This window comes from Protopterus annectens, chromosome 4.part1 (assembly GCF_019279795.1).
Source record: "Protopterus annectens isolate FY-2018-M chromosome 4.part1, PAN1.0, whole genome shotgun sequence".
NCBI lineage: Eukaryota > Metazoa > Chordata > Ceratodontiformes > Protopteridae > Protopterus > Protopterus annectens.
In genome coordinates, this window is record NC_056734.1 from 774597122 (window position 1) to 774623634 (window position 26513).

At 37.4% G+C, this 26513-nt stretch overlaps 1 protein-coding gene across 1 annotated transcript in view; it reads right to left on the minus strand.

Annotated features, from left to right (window-relative positions):
• The window catches only part of ARHGEF26 (Rho guanine nucleotide exchange factor 26), a 1375009-nt gene that overhangs the window by 505832 nt on the left and 842664 nt on the right, over nucleotides 1-26513 (minus strand). The window contains exons 8-9 of the mRNA XM_044070517.1: nucleotides 25877-26006; nucleotides 10594-10668 (exon numbers count right to left, since the gene is read on the minus strand). Of these exons, the coding sequence (XP_043926452.1) occupies nucleotides 10594-10668; nucleotides 25877-26006 (205 nt within the window). The remainder of the gene's footprint in view (nucleotides 1-10593; nucleotides 10669-25876; nucleotides 26007-26513) is intronic.

Genomic DNA, 26513 nt, shown 5'->3' on the forward strand with positions numbered 1-26513 from the left:
GCTATGTTATATGGGTTGGAGACAGTGGCAGGAGTCAGAGCTTGATGTGGCAGAGTTGAAGATGTTAAGATTTGCACTGGGTGTGACGAGGATGGACAGGATTAGGAATAAGTATATTAGAGGGTCAGCCCAGGTTGGAAGGTTTGGAGACAAAGCCAGAGAGGCAAGATTACGCTGGTTTGGACATGTGCTGAGGAGGGATGCCGAGTATATTGGGAAAAAGATGCTAAGGATGAAGCTGCCAGGTAACAGGAAAAGAGGAAGTCCTAAGTTAAGGTTTATGGATGTGGTGAGAGAGGACATGCAGGTGGTTGGTGTGACAGAGCAAGATGCTGAGGACAGGAAGAAATGGAAACAGTTGATCTGCTGTGGCGACCCCTAATGGGAGTAGCCGAAAGAAGAAGTATAAAGACAAGCGCACAAGATAATATATGCAAACGAGAAATGCAACAGCAAACAAAAATAAATAAATAGACATCTCAAAGGCATGGGATATACTAAATGTATACAACTAAAAGGAATGTTCATAGGCAGAAATTGCAAGGGTAAATATCCACAAAGACATGTTTGATGTGCAAAGAGTAAATCATTATGAGAACTACAACAAGGCTAAATAATTTCATGAGAATGTAAAGATCAACAAGACAGGACAAACTTCAGAGCAAAACAAATATCAGACTGATAAAAAAAGAGATACTTAAAAAATTAATAGCATAACAGAATGATTTTTTGCTAAGAAAAAGTGCGCAGAAGAGATATGAATGCTACAATGTTGAGATTAGCATTCCAAAATCAGTGAAGTACATTTTTTACAAGACAGACACACAAACAGATACAGCACACATTACATAATATAAAACTGAAGAACTTCCTAGATAAATATTTCTCTCTAAAAAGACATCAAGAGAAACTATGCTGAACAACTATTTAGTGTGCTTGGTAAACCAAGAAAAACACCAGTTTATAAGTTTACATGTCAGAATTCCCATATGCTAGATAGCTATTTAAAGTACTGATTTATATGAGCCAGTTAGCAACATTATTTATTATTGGAGACCATGAGTAATCTTGATATCCCACAGCAGAATCAACACCTTACACTTCAATTAAAACTTGTACTAGTAATAGTGTTTGACAATCATAGTTTCATAGGTAAGTAAAGGCTAGCTGCCCTTCTGGTCCATTTTAAGGCTAGCTAATTTTTCCTTTCTGTGCTCGAAATAACCTATCTCATTTGGTTATAGGTTGTCCGCACCCATCCCATGGTCAAAAATTATATACTACGCCTAATGAGAATAACTAGAATTATACCATACATAATTTGGAGAGACCCACACATGAGATAAAACATTTAGAAGCTTCCTCAGTCCATTAGTAGTACAGGGGGCAGTCCTGGGGTAACTTTTCTGTTTCCCATCCATAGAGCTAAATTGTGCTTTAATATGGACAGGGATGAACTTTGACTTACGTGGATGAGGAGTCTGTTCGACAGCAGCCATATCCTCTGCGAGACATACCTGTGCCTCTAAATTGTTCTGTTGATGTTGCAAAAGATGTTTAGATCCCTAGTCCAAGTATTTCTGATGCCACTGGACTTGCTGACGTGCCTTTAGTAGTACCCATTTCAAAGAATTTTAGACTAACATAAACATTCATCATAGAGGAAAACTCCAACAGCCGCCACAGATTAATGGCATTGTAGTATATTTCATAGTGAACACTGACAAGGCAATCAAAACTGCAAACATTAAAGGCATTTCCAGGAAAAAGTATACTACAAGCTGAGTGAGGGAATTCACAGATGTGATTAATCCATTTGCTGGAGTTTCTCAGGCAAGACCCATCACTCATATATTTAACTGCATTACTCCACCTTACTGACTGGAACTCTACCAACTTAGTTCTAATATATAAAAAGGGAGACAAATATAACATTTAAAATAATTCCCTTTCTTGATCCATAGTCAAAGACTTTTGAAAATTTGATGGCTGAACAAGTAAGGTAACAATCTGTCAGCATGTTTTTCACAGATGTCCTTTCATAACTTCCTTAGAGTAAATCTATAAAATCTATGAGTCTGAGTTATCTTCTGCGGAATCATCAACCTCTCAATGGTACCCAATTCAGTTGAGTATTTTGATATTATGACCTCTCTTACTGCATTGCAGTCCCTTGTTAAAAGTGATTTATTCTTATATCATAGGCCATGATAATGCAACTAAGATTGTTAGGGACCTATCTGATCCTTTATGTAAGGGTCAAGGTATATCCCAGTGATCCGTGTTAGGCCCCTTACTTATTATAGTTGACAAGGATAGAGTCTGGCACTCCATTTCAGACTGTTTTTGGTGATGTCCAACCTCTGTTGTGCCATGACAGAAATACTTAAAATTTTCTTGCAAAAAAAGTTACATTGCTTCAGTCATGGGATACTATGTATAACCTTATAAAGAAGGTGTTGAGAACACAGGTCATGATATTTTTCAAAGGCTCCCTGTTGACTGCATTTTTTGCCATAAACGGATTGTTTGCTCTCCTTCTATCAAATTATTAGGAATTTACTTTTGATCCGCAACTCAATTTCAGTGAACGCGTTAATATACTAAGCTCTTTAATTTATCATACACAATCTATTTTGTACTCAGCATCAGCAGGATAATCAATATTTGTGAAGTGCACTTATAAAGGCTTTGCTATTATCTATGATGGATTATATTTCAACATACAAAGAATACAGATTTACAGTAATGACAATTACGCACCGACATTACAAAGAAGCAATGCCAACAAACAAAAAAAACAACAGGTATCGATATACACAAGTGATGTACCCCAGTTACAGAAACAGAAATGCAAAATCTGTTTGGCAGAAACAGTCAAGCAGAGAAATAAAATTCAAAAATCAAGTCAACCAAGTCAATAAACAGAAGTCTGAGGGATGGGACTAGGGACGGTACAGTTAAAATTATTTGATGAGCAAGTATGTACTAGAGTTGAGTTACAAGCAAAGGAAAATACACAGTGCAAGCACAACTGAGGAAGAAACTGGGCTTGAATCATGCCACTGGACTTGGCCTTATCCCTAAACAAGATGGTGTCCCAGATTCTTCTGACACTGGCAAGCAGTCTATGATGTCATCACTCAAGAGTATGACATGGGCAACAGCATCTCTCAAAGGATTCATGCCAATTCTCCAAAAGCACCTTCAGCAAACCTTTATAGATTTTCTTTTTGCAGGGGGCAAGCCCCACTGCACCACACCCTCACACTCCCCAGAATTACATACACCAACTCCGAGGATGCACAACAGTGAAGAAAAAAGCAGTCTCCTCTGTCGATTAAAGTGGTTTAGGTGAACTGCTTTAGTTTTATTTGTATTTGCCAAAAATGCTTTCAATGAGATGACATGCTCCAGTCTCAAAGACTCTATCTGCTACAAAACTACTTCATTTATTTTCATGCACAGACTGCATAACAATGAACTCTACCTAACATATAGCACTTTTATACAGTGTTAATATGTCTTGCTATCTTATAATTTCATTCCTTTACAGCCTCAGTAATGTTCAAGTTTCAGAATGTTTTACTGTTTATGTCTGCATAATCAATATTAATTTTTAAAAATGTTTTTACTTAATAATGTGCAAGACGCAGAGGATGACTGCAACCAAATAAGTTATCATGCAAAGTGTTTGAGTTAGACTAAAATGAAAAAAAGTTCCTACGAAATGTTACGCTTCAACTGTTTTATGACAAATGGGACAAGTCTTTCTTCAAGACGAGGCTGAGTATTCTGTCAGTATGATGAAATGTCTTGGTAACTGCTAGCATAATTTTGCGCATCACTGAAGCCAGAGCCATAGCCAGTACAGCTGTTGCACTCTAACTGACCATCTCAGCCTGAATTTGAGGACCCCCCCCCCCAAAAAAAAGGTCTGTAGCAAGAACTTGTGCAAGATCTTTGCTGCTTCACTTGGGCTACTAAATATAGTCACTGAAGAACTCATTATATCACTTGTTTTAAATCAACAACTATCAAATGTGCCCCCTTTACAGCTTGCACCTAGGAAAGCAGCCCCTTTTACGTTACCCTAGTTACAGCTCTTATTGAGGCATTTAGCAAAAATAGCATGACGGAAAAGAAAACCAGTTAGACTGATTCTCTGCAGGACTGCTAGCAATTCTTTAGTGCTCTAACTTGCATAAATTCTGTGGCTAATCTGTAACTGCCTATAGAGCAGTAATCATGTTACTGCAGATGAGAAACTGGACAAGCTTATTACAAAGTTAAAATTCAAATAAGTGACCCATAGTTCATTCACAAAGTCAGGCAGATCAGACTACAGCTTGTCTTCAAGAAAAGCACTAGCTGAATGCCGACCAGACCAGAATCTCATGCAAAGGGGGACAACAAGCAAGTACAGTAGTTGTAAAGTGGAGTGAGTCAGTCATTGCGTTAAGTAGTGTGTGTGTGTGTGTGTGTGAGGGCGGGGTGAAAGATGCATCGAGATCTTAAAGTTGCTGTGGTAATTTATTTTATACATAAATTAAACCTTTTGTTCAATGACCTAGATGCATATGAAGAAAACACCTTGTCAGATGCAAGACCAAACTACCGACATTTCAAGTAATTCAAACAGAAGATAATTATAAATGCAGACAATCTGGAAAAACATGAAAAGCACATCTAAGGAACGTCCCTAAGTAAGTTTAGCATAGATTTTAGCTTAAAATAATACATTAACTACGTGTTTACCAAGCAATAAGTACGGTGGAATAATGTCAGTTATGAGTAACAACACACAGATCTCAAAACAGACATCCTTCAGTTTATAACAACTGCAGATAGATGTACCAATTAACTGTGGACATGACTGAGTATATGCAGAATTACTTTTTGCTGTCTACTCACCACAGCAGATTCACAGTGCAATCATTCTGTTGACTGTGTGGTGTGCAAACATTTCCACTGAATAGTATCCTACTGAGGTGAAAATTGTTCAAAATCTGCAGTCAGTGACACTATAACTTTCCCTTTTCCAGCAATATGCAGCAAATCTGAACAGCAAGGGCGAACAGGGTGGTGGAAGGCAAAGCTACTCACATAAAACAATTTCTGACCCAATTTTATTTCTTTGGTAAATTCCAATTTATTTTTTCAGTAAACTGCACTCACTAAACACATTTTCAAAGTAGAGCATATGTGAAAAAAATACAGTGGGTGCAACTTTAAGAGGGAGTTACAGTAATGGATGTGTTATGTGACTTCCTAGAGTTCAATGTTGAAGCACTTCTGAAGGATATAAACTCTGTCTGTTGCCTCTTGATTGGTACTTAGCTGTACATTTATATGATGGAGAAACGGCAGGTCTATAAGTACCTGAATGTACACTACTCATAGAAACACCAAGTAAGTCAAACTTGTCATATCCTCAGCACTTCTGCAAGACTAATTGTGCGAAGCACGTTTTATTTGTATCAGGTGTTTATGATTTTCCCCAGATATTATGGGACTGTAGAGTTATTACAAGTCATAGTCTTTTTCTTTCAGCTGCTCCCGTTAGGGGTCACCACAGCAGATCATCTGTTTCCATTTCTTCCTGTCCTCTGCATCTTGCTCTGTCACACCAACCACCTGCATGCCCTCTCCTACCACATCCATAAACCTTATCTTAGGCCTTCTTCTTTTCCTCTTACCTGGCAGCTCCATCCTTAGCATCCTTCTTCCAATATATCCAGCATCCCTTCTCAACACATGTCCAAATCAATGCAATCTCACATCTCTGGGTTTGTCTCCAAACCATCCAACCTGAGCTGACCCTGTAATATACTTATGTCTAATCCTGCCCATCCTTGTCACACCCAATTCAAATCCTTACATCCTTAACTCTGCCACCTCCAGCTTTGACTCCTGTCTTTTTGTCAGTGCCACTGTCTCCAATCCATATAATATAGCTGGTCTCACTACCATCTTGTAGACCCTCTCTTTCACTCTTACTGGTACACGTATGTTACAAATCCCTCCTGACACTCTTCTCCACCCATTCCACCCTGCCTGTAACTCTTTTCTTCACCTCTCTTCCACATTCACCATTACTCTGAACTGTTGATCCCAAGTATTTAACCTCATCCACCTTCACCACCTCTACTCCTTGCATCCTCACCATTCCTCTATCCTCCCTCTCATTCACACACATATATTCTGTCTTAGTCCTGCTGACTATCATTCCTCTTCTCTCTAGAGTATATCTCCACCTCTCCAGGGTCTCCTCGACCTGTTCCCTACTCTCACTACAAATCACAATGTCATCCGCAAATCTCACAGTCCATGGGGACTACTGTCTGATCTCATCTGTCAACCTGTCCATCACCATTGCAAATAAAAAAGGGCTCAGAGCTGATCCTTGATACAAGTAAGGGGGTGTGAGTGTGCAATTGGATTTGCTCTTCTGTCATTGAAAACAAAAATGTTCACTATTTTTACCTACAGGTTTTGCATCTGGGTTTTTTGTTTAGTTTAACTTGTTGAGTATGTTTGTGGGGAGGCTCTCAGTGCAATGTCCCAAAGAAGAGATCCTGTGGCATCAGATATAAATATACATTTGGCAAAAAAAAAATGGCCTCTGTCATGATGTACAGTATTTAGGCAACTTCTGAAGACATTTTCATTAGCATACAGTTTCTTTCTTCCCAAATGTTCACAACCACTTGGAAAAGCAGCCAAGCAGGTTTTCCATTTTCCCATATAGAACTGAATGAAAAATGTGTTTTTCACAGTTTTACATTCCTAACATGAGTTTTCTTACAGTTTATTCACAAAAAGATGCATGTCTTGCATCTCACTAACACATTTAGTAGTTTTATGTATGTTTAAGTTAGCAAATGCCAACTTGTCTGAAAACAGGACATTTTAGTTTCAGACATACAAGCTGTTAAGTCACCATGGGTATTACTCCATGCAAGTCAGAAAAGGTCCGACGTGCATTGCTATTTCAAGAAGCAGATAAGGAAAATTAACGGTATTTAACACTTTTATTCTGAAAGAGGTGAAAAATGACAAGGAAAAAAGGTTTCAAACATACTACATCTCCAAAAACAATTATATGTAAGTGATTTACTTTTCACTAGAAAGCACATGGTTAAGGAGCCAATAAATGCTTATGTGAGCGAGCCTAAACACAGTATGAAAGACTAAGGTTTGAGACTTGTATTATTCACAGATAAGAGATAGTAATTTGTGGTATAAAAGTGATCAGGTCAGAGGAAGGCTTTTAAGATAATCCAACTTGACACTTGAGAAGGCCCTACATGTGTGCAAAGCCAGTGAAATTTTCAAGTATAATAATAATAATGTTTTTATATATCCTCGAACGAATAAGAAATATACTTTTAGAGTTAGGGCAAATTGCACGTCTAAACAGCTAGTATATTTAGCACAATGTGGGACATGTAGATAGTTTTATATTGGGAAAACTGATCACTCTCTGTTAGACATATAAGAGCGCATATAAGGGATATTAGACAACAGAATGAGATGAATTCTTTGGCAAGACACATTATGGATGAGGGACTAGACCGTGTCTTCAAGTTTAGACTGGTGGAATTGCTGCATAAGGATGGTAGACTGGGTGACAGTATGAATAAAACAGACAGCAGGGAACTTTTTTGGATTCTACGCTTGCAGGCTGATAAATTACATGGTTTAAACAACAAGGTATCTTTAAGACCTGCACTAGAACAGCGGAGATTATTTAAATGAGTTTATTGGTTCTAGTCACATGTTTGATAATGTATTTTATTTGTGCATTTAAAAAGGAATTTGATATTTATTTGATGTCAGTCAATATGATTTTATGGTCTGATGAAGCAGCTTGACTGTAAAGGTGCATACCATGTTTTAATTAAAGTTGTTCTGCCCGTTACAGCACTTTTGTTTCTTTGTTACAATTTAGTTGCACTAGGAAGCACTTGGTAAAGGTCCATATAAATGTGAGCAGCAAGATTTACTTGTGGTTCAATCAGGAATAGAATAAAATGGAAATGTTTGCAGTCTAATTTGAAATGTCCTCTCTCAATTTCTTTGCTCAAGATTCATAGACAAAACCAAAAACAGCTGTGAGATAATGGTTCAAAATCAGAGACAATGATAACTATTGTTCTAATTGGCTTAAAACATTAATAGAATAACAGGTTTTGCATCAACCTGCATTTTCTGAATAATAAAATGCATTAAACTAATGTTTGGCATTACTGACTGACTGTGATCCTCAGAGATTTGCTAGAAAGAGGAACAAAGCAAAATTTGAGGCAAACTCAGGCATGTTCTGGAAAAATCAGAGACTGTTAAGAAGTACAGTGGAAATAAATAATGTGAATGCAGTTTCAACTTCAGGCAGGATAGAGGGTGATGTAAATAACTTTTGGACTGAAAAGCTAGCGATTCAAGTTTTCTATGAGCCATCCCTACAAGGGAATACTTTGAAGGTTAACCTCCTCTTAAACAAATTAAACTTCAGTTACCCACTACCATTTGTATGAGATCTCCAATACCCACAGTTTTAAATATTTTTCCAGCATACTTTTAAAATCTCCATTTATTACCAGAACCTAATCTACAAAGTAAATATAGAGAGACAAAAAAAAACACACACACACACACAATCTTACCACAAGACACTTCAGTGGCTCTTTGATGAATATAAAGCTTGGTTTTGAATAACAGTCCACATTTATCTGATTTTTTTAAACACAGGAAGGATTTTAACTTCAGATAAAGTAACAATTAACTTCATAAGGTAATTTTCAAAGACTTTAGAGATAACGGTTATCTCAGGCAATATAAGAGCTGGGTTGTGTTTGGAGAAAAAGCAGTGTTTTTTTATATCACCTTGCATATATGTAAGAAACTGAGACTTTACCTTGTGAGCATAAACAGATACCTACCAGTACATTAACAAAGGTTCTGAAGAGTACAGAGACAAAAGCTTCACTTGTATCTCAAGGAAATCATCTACACTGGCAGTTAGTACGCAAGACCAAAGCTATGACTTGTGAATGAGCTGCTTCCTGTGCCAAGGGTGCAGGGTTTGAATCTTTCCACCTTCAGTTACCTAATGTCTAATCTCAGCAAATCAATTAACCGGATACTGCTTTGGGGCAACTGGGAATTTGGGCTGGGTTCCTTAATGGTCTCCTGGACTGCATGCTTAAGCTCAACAAAACCATAGCCTCAAACCTGCAAAACAGGCAACTCTACCAAGGAAAGCAAGTCACATGCACACTCATTTAGTGTTAGTCAATAACAATAAAACACTGAGGCTAAAACTTAAGCCTAGGTTAAATAATGCAAGCTGTCAATCCCTCAAAATACACTAAAATGGTGACACTATTGTGTGTCAACCACATACATACCTATTACATATTTGTAAAAGAACATCTAAAGGGCAAAGGCCAAGAAAGCAACTAGGGTAGAAATTGCACTTAACAACAAATATCAATGTTATTGAATATATTACATTTATTACTATAGGAATTTGCTGTACACAGTCTGTGCCTTAACAGGAGACTGTAACACAGTAACTGACATACTTATATGGAGAAAAAAATAAATAAAAACCAGAGCGGGATGCCTAACCAATGATCAAAATGAATCTACTCAAGATACTGCCAGTGAGTTTGGTGACTGACTGTTGCATTCACGAACACACACCAGTGAATTCCAATTTTACAGGTAAATTCAAATAGGGAATTGTTATGGTTGGGCTTGTATAGGCCCTAAGGCCGATAGCCTAGTACCAACCTATGAACCTAAATATGTTGTAATTGTAAAATAAGAAAGCTATACAACAGTAAAAAAAGCATTTCTTAGTATTCACAGATTGTGATATTCACGAAAACAGGTCAAGATTAAACAAAATACAGAAACTAATTTCTGGTATTTTCAAATATTGAACAATGCTGGCATCTGTTTATTGCTGCTTGTGGTCCAGTGGGAGGTAGGAGTCTGCCCTTTCTATGCCATTGTGTAAACTCAGAGTAGGTATATACAAGTTGCAGTCAGTGATGGAGTGCAGGGGGGCTTGACATGTTTTTCTTTCTTTATTTGACTGCTCCAAGTATTTGAAGTTTGAGCTTTTAGCATCAGTGCTTTGTGATTTGAAAATGTAGCTGTATTTGAACATGTAGTTGTTTGATGCAATGCCATAAACTCATATACAACATAATATAATGCATAGCAACAGCATTTCTACCTCAAAAAGCTTCAGGTTTCATATACGTATATGTATGTATGTACACACATTTATATATTTTAATGCACAAACATACGTAGTTTGCATCTATATATCACATACATTATACACACGGAGACATACAAATAAACATATATTCAAATACATTTACATTATGTGTTTGTGTGTTTATATATATATATATATATATATATATATATATATATATATATACACATATACATACATACATACATACACACATACACACACACACACACACACACACACACACAATGAAAAGTGCAGGGAGAGATACAGAAAGCAAAAATGAAGCATTGTACCTTAAACAGAGATCTTACCTTGCCAACTGCTTTTAATGCTTTTGTACAGGATTCATACTGTGGAGAATCTTTTGGAGTTTTCTGACAGATTGTCTGGAAAAAAATAAGATGTTATGGTATGCAAGTGAGATTATGCGAGTTGTAAAAATTAAACCCTATACAAAATGCAAATGTTTTCAAGCCTAAAACCAGTTTGTTAAAAGAAACTCAACAAGTGCTCAATCTACAGTTTACAGAAATATCCACAGGGATTTTTATGACAAACTTCACATAGGCCTGCACGACACCTCATTCAAATGCAATATTTGAACATATCTTATATGATCAAAAGGATGTCACCATAGTGTCCTCAGTCCCAATGCCTACAAACAAGTTGCCTGACCTGACTTCCTCCTTTGTTCTGCTCTAGCTATGCTACTGGCCTGACTTCCTTCAAAATGTTCAGCAGTAGCACAGTGTATTATAAGACTTCTTTATTTTCAGCCTTTAGAGCAAGATAATCAGGTACTGAATTACTGAAACAGCAGAGTGGATCCGAAGTCAACTTGTAAGTACTCTTTTCATACCTTTAATTAACAACATGTAAATGAGCCCTTGGAAGAGATCTACCTGCACCCAATCAGCCCCTTTACTCAGTGGGGGAAGAGCCCTACAGTCCCTTTCTTCTAACTTCAATAGCCCAATTGGCCTATTCATTCCTCCTTGGTGAGATTTAGGTAAAAAGGAGAAGCCAAGCTTGTTGGTCCCACAATGTTACAGTCCCTTACCCATCCTGGAGGGGAGGACAGTGGTGCTAGTTCATAGCTTTCATGATGCCTAGTGGCACACTAAGTGCGGCACCCTTAACAGTATGCGTCTGTAAGAACATGGTGCCACTGGGCATATGGACATAGCCTAAGGAGTGTGCTGAGGCATGTCTCCTATGGCCCATATCCTTTTAAGTAATCAATTGAAATGCGATATCCCAAGAATAGCAGTGATAAATAAAAAAGTACTTCAACCGAAAGTGTACAAACTCCATTTACAAATGAGAAACCATGTACCCTTTCACTTTGTGTTCTTCCAACTTTCCCAGCTTTTGTTGTTTAAAAATAGTAACCATCTTTTTCAATTAAATAAATGAATGTTTAGCAGAAGGCAGAAAATACTCAAGATACTAAGCATGGAAACACACACACACACACACACACATACACTCACCAAACTGGTCACAAATAATGCCATCATATGTGGGGAAAGAAATTATGAAACAACCTTGTCAGCTCATCCCTATCCTTTTGTTTATACTTTTTATTCATGGAAGGCACTTTACATGTTTAGGTAATAAAACAAATGCTTAACGATGTCAAGAAAGCATTGTTTGAACGTTTTTGTACTTTGCAAACACATCAGGTAACCGTTGATGTTGATACAAATAATACAGATGCTCATGCACTCAGTTATGTCATCAGAGACAAATGGAAAAAAAGAACCTAGAAAAATATTCATGTTTGTTAAGAAATACTACTCAGAAAACAAATGAAAGATTTGACACCACCACCATCTGATATAACTTTTACCACAGAAGGTCAAATAGTAGTAAATCAGGCTATTAACTCATTAAGCTCTCCTAATACAAATCTGTGATTTTCTTTATCAGACAAGCACCAGAAGTACTTGTAAGGTAACCCTCACAGCTTTTAATACATATGTCCCCAAGTAAAAATTGTTACAACTGGGACAAAAAGTTTACTTCAATAACAACTGTGTCTATCATCAGATCTACACAGAACTGCTTGGTCAAAATCCAATAAATATGAAGGTTTTCTCAGTCCTCTTTTACTGATGTTGCTGTGACATGCCTTGTAGCCACAAGATTTTGGTGCAGCTTCTAATGATTTTCCAGATGCAGTTTGCAAGTCAAAGCAGAGGAAACAGTTGGTGAAGCCACATCTTAACTCCATTTATTTCAAATATTGTATGTTTCAGTTGCAGAACTTAGCCAGTACATCTCCCTATGTTCCTAATCTGATATACTAAAATGGGAAATGTTGACAGGACTTATGCACTTAAGCTCTTTATATCTGTTGTTTGATATTTCATATTAGGAATATCCATCAGACCATAACTGGTAACAAAAAGGACAGGTAACTGGCAACTTAGCTGCTTACTAGTTTAAGTAGTTTTACTTGTTTTGTTAAGGGATTTTGGTTCTTGGTCTGATTTCTGAACACTTTTCAGGCCTTACTTTCGTGTAATGTCTCTTCCACTAGTGTTGTAAGTCTCCAACCCTTTTACATTTCTTTCTCGTTTTTTAATTACATTTAAACACTGTATTTTAAGATTCAGGTGTAAGAATGGAGCAAAATTCCTCTAAGTTAATTCTCTCAGTCTCCAGTGGCATAATGCATGACTTGTGAAAAGGACATTAACGTGGTCTGCTTCAGACTGATTTCACATATCTACTTGTCATGTTGTGTCCCTATAATATGACCTCATAATGTACTCTAAGTAATAAAACCATCCATTTTTTCTTGCTTGCAGTAGCACTATCCCCTAATTTTTCTCTGTGCATTGACTGAAGACAACACTCACAAGCTTTGAAAATGGCTTCTGGCAATGAAAGAGTCAAATCCTGAATTTTCCAAGGATTTTTTCAGTGGTTGTAATTTTTTAAATATTACATCGGAACAAACATATTAAAATAATAAAACAAAACTATTTACCAAGTTGCTGCACTAATTCTAGTTTTTATATATATATATATATATATATATATATATATATATATATATATATATATATATATATATATATATATATATATATATTACTAAAATTCATTAAACTGATCATAGAACATAGATTAATATTTCAGTACTGAGTTCAGTTTTAACCATTAATTCTGCAATTATTTTGTTTTCATCTTAATAACAGACATTTCTTTACTACACAAAGCAGTGAAATATTTGTAAATTCTGTAAAAGAATTGGATAAGTGAGTTGATACCTTCGCTTAGTCAGTGGTTGCAATTTTTCAGAGAAATGAAGATCTGCATCAGTTGACAGGTACTTTAGATGGTGGATTAAATGGGTTTATATTACATTGCCGAACTCACAGGAGTTGAACGATGTAATATTGAACCAGGAAGTTCTGTTCGAAACCCAAAAAGTACGAAAACACAGAACAGCAATTTTTTTCCCAGGTACAAAAAAAAAAAAACATGTACACTTTAAACTTAAACTAATGTGGGAGGCTGTACCACCCCCCCCACACCCCCGTACTTAATTATACCAACTCCGAGATTGCACCACAGTGGAGGAAATAGCAAAGCCGTGAAAACAGTCCACCGATTTTTTTCCCGGGGGGGGGGGGATTCGGTGTTCCGTGGCTTCGCTATTTTCACATTTCGAACATATAGGTCCAATATTACAAAGTTCAGACTCCTGTGAGTTCGACGTTGTAATATAGACTTGGATTAAATATTTGTTTTTAGAGGCCGAGGGTTGACTACATGTGCTAAAGCTTTCTTTGTGAAGCCAGGGTGTAGAGTATGTTTACATTTTTGGGATTCATCCTAGAGTTTTTCCAATCAATTTTCTATTAATTCTTGAATAATGGATTTGAAATAACATTTAGATAGTCACATAATACTCTGAGTTGGGTGCTGAAGCATTTTAGTGTAGGATGCTTGGTTAGTTTTTTTGAGGTTTAGGTTACAATTTTAGCTGTAAGACTGCACTGCAATCACCTAGTAATATTTTGAGTTTTGCCTCAATTGATCTATGGTTGTTAATAATGTTTAATAACTTGAAAAAATATCTTACTGAATAAAGGTTTTGGGAGCACTATACTATATTGCATAGCTCTCAATCTCTTAGCACAAAAAATGGACAAAGCCAAAAAATAATGGGAGGAACTAAGCCCCAAAAATAGGGACAAATATAAACTTACAAAACTTGCTACAATAAAAGGTATTGTGTAACCATGCATTGTCTGAAGGATATGACATCTGAAACGTAAATGCCTATCATCATTTAGTGAATTCAGCCCTTACTAATTTGCCACAAAAATCTAGAAAACCCCAAATTTTATGAGGAGCAGACCAAAACTAGGAGGAACACATCTGGACAGTTGAGAGGTATGCTGCATCAGCATCTTCCCTCTTTTTTTCCTCTCAAGATCATGTGTCTCACAATTAATATATTGCATGGAAATGGCAATTGGAAAGGATCTTTTATGCTGAAGTGCAACATTTCACAGGAGAAAGTGACATTCTGCCTTTATAGGCCCAGTACATGCTTATATAGTGGCTATGCTTGAATACCTATCACCCTTAATTTCTCCAGATCTTTTGGGTTTCTAATACCATGATGGGAATGGACTCCATTCCCAAGTCAAGATATGATTTAAGTGCATGAAATTTGTATTGTTTCAGTCTTTGATGTTAGCCAGAAGTGTTCTTCGCTGCACCTGCAATGTGCCCACTAATGACTCCTTAGCAAATTCATATAGAGTTACATGTATCGGTAACATATCTAGGTATGATTATAAATTATTTTTTTATAAGACCTGCTGCTCCTACTACTACTGGAACTTTCTGAGTATCCTCCTTCCATATTGCCACTGTTTCTGCCTGCAAATCCTGGTAATTTATGACTTTGTGTCTCTCTGCACACAAGATACTGTAGTTATTGGGTGTAGCGATTTCAATAATCAATGCTACTTTTGGCTTCTTTTTATGGACTACTACTTCTGGTTTTCTTTAATCTATTTTTGTACTGTTGGTAATGGACGATCCCATGTGATATAAATTTTATCATTTTCTATGATGCTTTGTGGCTTATGTTTCCAGTCCTTTTCAGCAACTTCAGTATTCTAACATTTGCACAATCCCCAATGCAACAATCTTGCCACAATATTATGCCTTTCAGTACACAATACTTCTCCCATTAGCATATCACAACCAGCAAGATCTGCGACTGTTTCCAATTCTGTTTTACAAAACCTACATTTGTCTGTTTCTTCCACATGTCCAATGAATTTGTAAACCAACATGTACGTAGTCCACTATCTTGGGCGCCAATATTAACCTTTCATCTTTTGGTTTAAATTCACCTCTCCTTAACCATTCCTGCATTTGATCCTGATCAACATGAGGCTGTTCTAAGAGTTTCCTATACTTGCAACTATATTTATACATTTTCTACATTTCTTGCCTTCTCATCTGATCCTTCACCTTATATTCTTTATTTATTTATTTATTTATTTTTGGCACATTTAGTTGCTACCTGATTTTATCTACTTCTGGTCCGATTTTCATTCCTGCTCGACACAGATATGCTTCTGCTAAACTAAGCAGGGAAATCATCTTAAGACTTATTTTCCTCATGTTTCAAAACATTTACTACATTTGGATCTTGTGAGGTCAACAGATATGTATGCAGTCCCACTATTGCAGATCTATACATTTAATTTATTTTGAGGCCCCCCCATACCTCTTTCAGAACAAGGAATCTATAGTCTTGGTATGACTGATTTTTATGAATCATTTTAGGAGCATGACTCATCCTTCTTGTTTTCCTGTCCAAACTCTCCAACACCTTTTGGGGCCAGTTAGTCACTCCAAAACTGTAAGTCAGTAGAGGAAGAGCAAATTGGTTTATAGTTTGGACTTTGTTCCTAGATGTCATTGCTGTTTTTAGTATTAATTTAAGCCTTCTAAAATATTCCTTACAGAGCTTTACTCACATTTGTCTACATTTTATTGTTGATCCTTCATCAATTTCCAAATATTTATACACTCCCTCTTGCTCATGTTCTTTTATATCACATTCCTGTCCCAACCTGATGTTTTCTTGGTGCTGCAGTTTTCCTGCTTTAAAGGTTGCTTCTGCACATTTATCAAGACCAAATGACATTCTTATATCATCTGAAAAAGTTTTGACCACTTGCAGTTGTGCTTTCAGTTCCTCATCTGATGAGCTATACAGTTTTAAATCATCTAAAAAAGAAGACAAGATGTTTTTTACACTTTGTTGTTTTCTGGGAGCCAAATTACAGCCATGACCTAATCTGTTAAGTAGACAGCTTAATGGGTTAAGGTCAAGACAAAAGAGCAGTGGTGAAAGAGTCACCCTGGAATATCCCCTTTTTAATTTTTATCCCTGGAATAATTATTTGTTCTTTAACATGGTTTAACTGCAGAGTGGTTTGCCACTGTTTCATGGTTGCTGTAATGTAATTGATCAGTGCAGAGTATGTTTTATGCATTTTTAAGCACTCTTATCCATGAATGTAGGACACTGTCAAATTATTTTTTTTATAGTTTATCCATGCCATTTTAGATTCTTCCCCCTTTTTTTACAGTTCTCCTCTATGACTATTTAACACCAAATGATTCTTTGCCCCATATGACTTTCTTTTACTACCATTTTATTCTACTGCCATGATTGAGTTTCCTTCTAAATGACTATAAACTCTGTCAGCATCTATTCCAGTGTATAATTTATATGTCATTAGAAAGCAAATTATTGGCCTATAGTTTGTAGGATAGCTTGCAGGTTTGCTCTTAAGTAGGAGCATTGTTCTTCCTGTTAGCCAGGCTGGTGTCTGTTCAGGGTAGATGTCAATACTTTTAACCAGAAGTTAGATATTGCATCTGGGCCTGTGGTTTTCCATTTAGGAGCTTTTCTTAACTTTATTTCAATCTCTCTAAACATCACTTCATCCCATTTCATATCCTGTACATTTGAACTTCTTATTCTTTCTTTTACTTCATCTATCCTTTTAGCATCTTTGTTATGTTCTGCAGGGTCTTCATAAACATTTCTTCAAAATGTATCAATTTCTTCTTTTTTTGGTGGTGTTTTGATTCCTTTTGTCTTGTTTCCTAACTCTCTATAAACCTTTTTGGGCCATCAATAAGTTGCTTATTTTGTACTTTGCCTTTATATTTCTCTGCATATCTTCTACGTTTTTCTGCCTGTGATGATATTTTTAGTTTATCTGCCATATAGCAAGATAGATCCTGATCTGTTCTGATACTGTGTGTTGCTTTTATCACATTTATCTTTCTGAGTATTTATGTTGATCTGTTCCCTCTTCTATACTCTAAGTGAACTAACCTCCCACTCCTCTACACCACTTTTCAAAAAGCTACTTAAAACATACCTAAAGACTCACTGGCTTTGCCCTTGTACCAACCCAGACTAAAAGGCTACTGCCTACTACTCTCACCTTTCACTTTTCATTGTACTACTGCACTGCCAGTACCTCTCATTAACCTTACAGCGTATGTGCAGTTAGCTATCTTACTCTGTACTTCTAAGTTTTTCTACATAACCCAACTTAGAGTTTTACCTGCTCTCTTAGCTGACAACAGTATGTATGAGTCTTCAACATCTGTATCATCACAACCATGCTGTATCATAGTTTTCTTGCTCTTATATCAACTAAATCCTGCTATTTACTACACCACTAAAGTATTGCATCTTAAACTACTTTCTCATCACTCTATATTCATACTTCCAGTTATGGTATACTATTTCTTCCCTTTTTAATTGATGTTAAATTCCTGATCTCTAAATCTATGATTTTAATGCTCTTTAGTCTTGTAAGGATACTTTACAAGTTGTTTACAAATATGTTCTAGGATTACAAATATATTGTTTTTATTGTGTTTATGTATTTTTATCTATGTTGGAGCTTTTCTCCCCGGGCCTCCACTGAAAATGGACATATATCCAGTTGGACTAGCAAGGTCAACAAATGTAAAATAAAATAAATAAATAAACAGTGACACTTCTTGTCTTAATTGTTTTATAATTTTCTCTATTTGATATTTCCATTGATGCCATTCAATTTCTCTCCTTTTCCATTATTACAGTGTGTTTTTGTGGCAAGACTTTATCTGTTATTAATTTAGCTGTACAGTAATATATTCTATTTACTTCTGTTATATTGCATACATTTCTGTGGACAGTCAATTACTGTGTTCATTTGTTTTATCAGACTTCTAACTTTCTGGGTTTTATTGACTTTCTGTAATCTGTTTCTTTCACTGATCTTAATATGTCTGTCCATCTCTATTAAATCAAGCAACTCTTCTCTTAGGTAATTTTCCTCTAAATCGAGGGCACATTCTTTGTTCTTCATTTCCTGTGGACATTCTATAGGTAGTTCCAAAGGATCTTCCTGTGCCACATTCTCTTCAGTTTCATCCTGTGTCAACCTACCACCATTATAACCACTGTAATGTTCTTACAGATTTGCTGCGGCAGGCATCTTCCTATACTATAGTTTCTCTCTTACTCTCTTCACTATCTACCAGGATACACCATGTTTTTTTTTCTTTATATGAAACAATACTACCAATATATCACCTCTCATTACACCGTAGCTTCAGCAGAGCCGTGTTTTTAGACAGAATAAGTGGAATATTACCTATTATTGCCACTGCTCCCCACTAACATAACCCTGTGACTGACATGTGGTCCTCCCACGGCGGCCTTAGGCTTAGGCGAACTAGGCGACCGCCTAGGGCGCCGTACAGGCTGGCCTTGTAAAGGGCGCAATTTTGGCTTATTTATTTGTTAATTTTAATTAGTTTAATTAGTGCTTTCTTTCTTCCCAGTGCCTGCAGCAGGTGGCGGGAAGAAAGAATGCACTAACTAAACCAATTAAAAAAAATACAAGGGCGTCGGAACCATGGGGGGGGGGGGGGTGAGCACCCTCCCACTTTTACAGCTACAGAAGGTCAATTGCCCTGTTTGCGCAGATTCCAGGTATGTTAAGTTGTTCCATACGGAGTGGAATTGCTTTAGGTAAAGTAAAAGTTTAATACAGCTGGTTTAATGTTGAACACTTAGCCAGGGTGTGGATTTGTAGTGTACACCCATTGCTGTTATGACAGCATTGTATGATGAAAAGGTTAAAGTAGATAGTTTCCGATGGCGAATTGAAAATGCAGTTTTGTTGCAGCGGTAGTAATTGACTGAGGCACCGATTTTGCGTTTAAATGCATTATGAACGTTCTGCCAGTCCAATCTGTTGTAGCACATGTTTTATGGCAATGTTTCCCTTAGGAGAAGTGGTTTACAGCTGTTTGTCTTCTGTCGGATAGGTCAGGAGAGCAGATGTGTCATAAAATATACTGTTCAAAGGTGCTGTCCTGCCTTGCTATTTATCGGATCTGTCTGTGATTTCATGCGTATAAACGTTTATTTTTTTCGTAGTTATGTGATTATACCACTGTTCCCGAATTTTTGGCCTTGAAGTACTAATGAACACTTTTGTCTCAGTGTTGCCAAGTTCCGCTTTTATCTTGTGCTGGTGTCAGTAGGCATACCCCTTGCATTCTTGCAGTCCGTCGTGTACAGAATATTTTAATGGGTCTAGTTTTGCCAAGTTCATATGCATCAGATATTCTTATTTCAAGGACATAAATGACATCCACATGATTTGGAGAAACTGCATGAGTTATTCATGTTTGTTACCCTATACAGTTTTACATCTTTAGGGCAATACTCTTTAATTTAAAATAGTTTGTTGATGTTGCAGGAGTTTGCACACAGACGTTTTGGTTTTGCGAAGAATTACAAATGCTATATTGCAATTGTTATACATTACTAAAAATGCCGCAATGTCATGTTTGCAATATACATGCTAAATTTATAAAAGTAATATTTTGTAATACAGTTTTCATGTATGTTTCTCTTGATATGCTGCAAAGCACTTCAATTGAAGTGCCAGAGAGGAATCAAGTATGTGGTAATTATGCAAACTGTGTTTGTAATTCAAAAAGTATCAGGTTTGATGTGTGTACAGGTGTGCAGTATGTAGGAACTGTGAAACTGTCCCACCACTTATGAGTGATGTTTGACCCTGATCTGGAAATTACAGGACCAGTTTTGTTAAAGATGGAAAACTTAGTTTTTTTTTCTATCCTAAATACAAGATCTGATGTCCTAAAAGGAGTGAAAGTTGGGAATGTTTGTTTAGCCTGTTGAGTGTGCTGTCAACAAAAAAAGTATATCTTGGCAAGTTTACCCCTATGAAGTTTTTGCAGTTTTGATGGGGAGTGTTTATCCCTTTCATGACTCCCTGTCTGAAGACTTCACCTCCAATTATTATTGTGAACACCGCGTATGTCACACTATTCTGAAAAATGAGATCAAACTCGAAGAAAAGGTAGGTCTGGCTAAGGGGGCATCTGTAGTTGTACCACAGTTGCATGCCACATTGTAAATCTTTAATGTGGGTTTAAGCATGGGGGGGGGGGGGGACTTCAGAAGGCCATACAACATAAAGAAGAAAGTCTGTCAGAAATTGTATGCTAACACAAATCTTGTTCATAGGTTCTAAAAAGGTTAGGGGGTTACTTAGGCTATCTGCCCGAGGGCATTTACAAGCCTAGCCCATCGTTTTGTGGCTCTTTGTAAGAGTCTGATGAAGTCTTATTTAAGACAAAATCATTTACTGGATGAATTATTTGCTTGAGTTAAACTTTGAAACAATCGTTTTAGATTTGTAACTTTCTAAGTTTATAGGTTTGTAGCTTCATAGATAAGTACTAGGGTAACTGCCCTTGTGGGACATTTTAAGACTAGCTAATCACCCCATGTGAGAATCAATCCCTGCACTTTCTGTTTGTAAGGCAAACGCCTTAACTATTATGCAAATCTCCCACCCAGAGCAAGCTTTAAAATCTGTCTCTTGGCCTTTGTCACCGTAGGGATGTGGTTGTCAGGTGGGTGCAGGGGTCATGAAGAGCAAGTTTTTGAATTTGCCGTTGTTTGTTTAAATGGGTCTATATTACCACATCGAAAAAGCCGTTAATCGAATGGCTTTATAACCGAAAATGTGGTTAATAGAGCTTGCTTTTGTGGGGGGCTGCACCCCCAACCCAACCCCCACTAATTATATATACCATCTCTGAGATTTCACTACAGTGAGGAAAGGGGGATTTTTCTGATCTTCACTGTACAGCGATCTGACAATACACAGTTCTTTTATCAGCTTTTTCAGATGTTCATCGTGCATACAGCTGCAGTCATCACACTTGGGTTATCCTGCCGTCAGGCGGAGTCTAGGTCCGGCGTCAGTTGTCGTCGCTTCTTCCCTGACGTCAGTGCGGCAGGGGTATAAAAGAGGCAGCCAACACCATTTTCTTCAGTTTTTCTTGCCCCAGATGTCAGGTGCCCCCAGAAAGGAAGGCAAAACATGATGTTATGCAAACATACATAAGTAGATAAATCAAAACAGTAGTTGCAAGTAAATACACCATAAAGGGATACCCCAAATAGGTTGTATGTTAAAGGTGTTTGTCATAAGCCCTGTCCTAAGAGGGGATGGAGGGAGGGTAACCTGGACTGCAGCTGTATGCGCACTCGAACATCTACATTTATGGTAGGTACAAAACTGTACTATGTTCATCGTGCATACAGCTGCAGTCATCACACTTGGGTAGAATCCCAAAGCTAAGTAAGGGTGGCTGGTACTAAGCAGAATTAGGAAGGGCTAGAATGCCCTGCAGGACTGCTGTGGCAAAACCCGCTCTAAATTTTGAGTATAGTGGAAGGTGGTAGTGCTTGGAGAAAGTGTGCACTGAACTCCAAGTAGCTGCTTCCAAAATGTCCTTGGTAGGGACCCCCCTGAGGAAAGCTGCTGAGGTAGCATTAGCCCTGGTGGAGTGGGATCTGATGTATACAGGCACTGATTTTCCATGAAATGAATAACAAAAGCGTATGCAGTGGGCTATCCATTTTGAAATAGTCTGTTTGGAAATAGCCTTTCCTTGAGCACCTGTAGCATAGGACACAAAGAGCTGCTCAGATTTTCTGAATGACTTTGTTCTGTCCAAGTAATAACAAAGTTGCCTGTGAATGTCCAAGGAATGTAGTAGCCTCTCGCCTTTGTTCTGTGGATTTGGATAAAAGGTAGGTAAATGAATAGTCTGATTCAAAGCCACACTGGATACTACCTTTGGCATGAAGGTAGGGTTGGTTCGTAAGGAAACCCTGTCCTGATGGAAAATGATGAATGGTTGCACAGCCATGAGGGCCTGTAGCTCCGAAACCATGCGTGCTGAGGTAATAGCCAGAAGGAAGGCTGTTTTCCATGACAAGTATTGTAGCTCTGCTGAAGAAGCCGGCTCAAAAGGAGGCAGTGTCAGCTTCTCCAATACAAAGTTGAGGTCCCAAGCTGGAGCTGGTGGTTTCCGTGGGGGTTTTATATTTTTTGCCCCTCTGAGGAACTGCCTTAATAGAAGATGTAGCAGCTGTATGCGCACTTGAACATCTACATTTATGGTAGGTACAAAACTGTACTTTATAAAGTCGTTCGATTAATGGCTTTTTTAATGTGGTAATATAGACCATTTAAATCACTGTTTGTCTTGGGACTTGTCCCATCAGGCCTCTTGCATTACTAATAGAAAACCATTAAAGTAATGGCTGCTAGAAGCAGACAGGAGTAGAAAGTGGCTTCTGTAATTAAAAGTATTTTTTATAAAGATTTTGCTTGAGAGGCATCTCACGGGCCTTGCTTAAGTAGTGTTGGGTAAAACAACTAGTAAGGCAGTAAGGAGAAGAAGGGAGAGCAGCTGTGTACCACATTTAAGGGCAGACAGCAGCAGAATCAGTAGAAGACACGGGGTAGAACCAGTCCAGGAAGAAAGTGTAGGATCATGCAAGGCTGTTACTAGTCTGAAAGATATCAAAGGCTCATTTTATCATCATTGTAATGAAAGAAGTTTTGTGTTGCATTTTTATTACTTTTAGTTTTACAGCAAGTAAAGAGGGTTGAGATTTTTGTGTGTGTGTGGTGTTGTATGATGTAGTTTGTCAAATATGTAACCCAAATAATCAGACTGCAGGAAAAAAACAGATCTTCAGGATCTGTTCTGGAACAAGGAGGTATGTGCAATTCACGTGGTTTGTGAGTGTATGCATGTGTACATAATTGGTCTGACTATATGCACGAGTGAATGAGAGAGGGTGAGAGAAACCAGATTGGTGTGTGCCTTAACTTTCCACCATCTGTGAGTTTGCATCTATTTCTCATAAAATGTAAGGTTTTCTGACATATCTTTGTAGGCTGCAGTTGCTAAATGACAGACAATTGATGTCCTTCAGAAAATGCACATTAATGTTAATGTTAAATCTATGATTATTATTACAACCTTTTCAGTGTTTAAGAGGATTAGTTAAAATTTCCATAGTAATGGATTTGTCCACTTATTCTTGAGCTAGAAGATTGTGTGCATGGGTGTGTGCGTGCGTTGGTCAGGGGAGACTGCATATGTATGTATGTGTGAGAGACAAGGAAGAGATTGGTGAGTGGCTTGATTCTCAACTGTCCAAGTTCACAAAATATACATGATCTTATCTCAGGTTTTTGGTTTATGCCTTGTATAACTTTTGATGTGAGTTTTCCTGCTGTTTCAAGTGAGTTTTGCCATTTCAATGAATATGAGTTTCAAGGGCAGACAAGTTTACTGCTCATGCTAAGTCTGTTTTCATTGTGAGTGTGTATTGTTTGTTTAGCAAATGGCTATCTGTGTTTGTGCTATTTCAATATCTGTAATCTTTGTAGAAGCAAATAATAGAATATATGCGTAGTAACTGGTGAGATAATCAAGTAATGGAATACTGGAATGTCTGAGGAGGGGGCTGCTGCTTGGGTTTGCTGCAGGAGGGGCTGCTCTGGGGTGGCGGCCTATTACCCTTCCTAGAACCCTATTTGACCATGATCTGGCTCTGGTATTTCAAGTAGAAAATACATATGCAAAGGTAGCTGCAGCTTACATTACAAGGTATCTTTTTCTTCCTATGCATTTAAATAATTTAAGGAAATGACTGCAGTGGCTTTCTTGGGGAATGACGCAGTGGGTGTGGCTCAAATAGGGGTGTTTCATGAGTGTGGTGAGGGTGGAGCTTAAGGGGCGCCGGAGCACTACTTCGCCTAGGGTGCTATTTCAGCTAAGGCCGGCCCTGGGTCCTCCTTCACATTATTCTCACAATGGTCATGTGCCATCAGGCTCTAATCTTGCCTAAAGTAGGGGCTTACAGACCTCTGACTGTTCAGCCACCCAGACGTGTACAGCTATGACAATTATTGTGTTTAGAATTCAGCAGAGATTTTCTGCGAGTCCTCTCTTGGTATGCTTTATGTTTTGAAACCTTTGTATTAGAAGTGACCCACCTTCACAGACTTTAAAACTGAGTGATCCCTACATCCATTTCTCTTGAAAGCACCAATATTGTCTCTGTTGTTTGAGTTAGTAAACTTTAACATTTCTTCCCATGACTTATAAAGTATTTTACTGTCTATCCAGCTTTAATTACCAATACTTCTGAACAGTTTCAGGGCAAACCAATATATTTGGCACTGACAAGTGTGTGCATGTTTCTTTTGTTTACAACTTGCTACTTAAGTTTTTTCCTAGTCATTCTTTTCACTTAGCTATTTTTAGTCCATATTTTCCCTTTTTTTGGTCTGGATGTATTGTTTGTTTCTCCTTCACAGCACTTATGTTTTATTGAATTTAGATGCCAGTTTAAAGATTTGCTTCCCAGGATGGGGAAAACTTCTCTTTTAATCTGGTAAGACAGCAGTGCAACAGTAGCATGCTTGCTTCAGTCTATGCACCATTCCTCAGCTAAGGAGGAGAGACAGCCTTGACCACAAAGACAATCATGGAACCTGTGAATTACAAGCCTGTCCTCTCTCCCACACATAGGATAAGTGGGGAGAGTTCTCTCTGGTGAAAGTAATGCTGCTATTCTGTCACAACTTTGATATTCTCCACATAAAATAAAATATAAAATGAAGCTTTGCTATAGTGTTCCTAGACTGGAAGGCAGGAGACTGGATGGGTCTATCAAAAATAGGATACTAAGGGGAGGTAAATCCCACTCAAATTTAATATTAACTATCAAAATAATCCTAAGAAAGGCAAAGCACAAATCAGAAGTTGTAAAGATTGCTGCTGACACATATTGTTTTATTAAAAATAAGACACACACAGGCTAAGGGAAAATAAATCATCTGCTTAATACAGAAATTAAAAAAATCAAAGAGTGAGTATATGGAAGAAATACTGGCTTAATGGTGATCCCCGCTTGAACTGTTTATTAATATTATTAACTGAGCTACACAGAATAATGATCAATGATCACAGATATAGCATTAGCAGGAAAAAGGAAGAAACGCTCAGCTGAGGAGCTTTAGAACCCATAACCTATGTACATTTTCAGCATGCGAGGATGGCATACTTCTTCACACAGACACACAATGAAAATTACTGTCCCTTCCTTACATCCATCAGTAGTGGCAGCCGTGTGACTCTCTGCATTGGCAGGATCAGGAAAGAAATCATGGGTAAGTTCCTGCACTCAGGCTCGGACTCGATTTTTGACAAGGCTTCTTTGAAGGCTGGATTCTCATGTCTGTAAAGTACACACAAATAATAAAACAATAAAATTCTGTGGCAGCCAGACATTTATGAACAAACAAATAATCTTTAGTTATACTACATTGCATTAGGTTCATAGATTCATATTACACTTTCAAAAACAAATGTAGAGAGAGTTCTCTCTCCTTTGGTACTTTTAGATTGCAAATTAATTATGCTTAATTTTTTAAATCAGTGCATTGCACTGTCCATAGACTTTATTAAATGACATTACATTTGCTGAAAATCAGCCCTTGCTTTTCTTCTGGGAGCCAAGCTTGTCTTGCTACCATATGCTTGATCATTAGTGTGTGAATGCAGACTCCCCCCCATGATCAAAGCTGCAGTATCCTGGAGTTTTCTCCTTTTCCCACGATGAAGCAACCTTGAATTTGGTAAATATGAATGGCAGGGGGTTTGCTCCCTTGCTTTTTTTTTTTTTTTTGCTGTTTTACTTTGAATGCTCCAATGTGTTCACAATTTTGATAGCCAATCACAACAG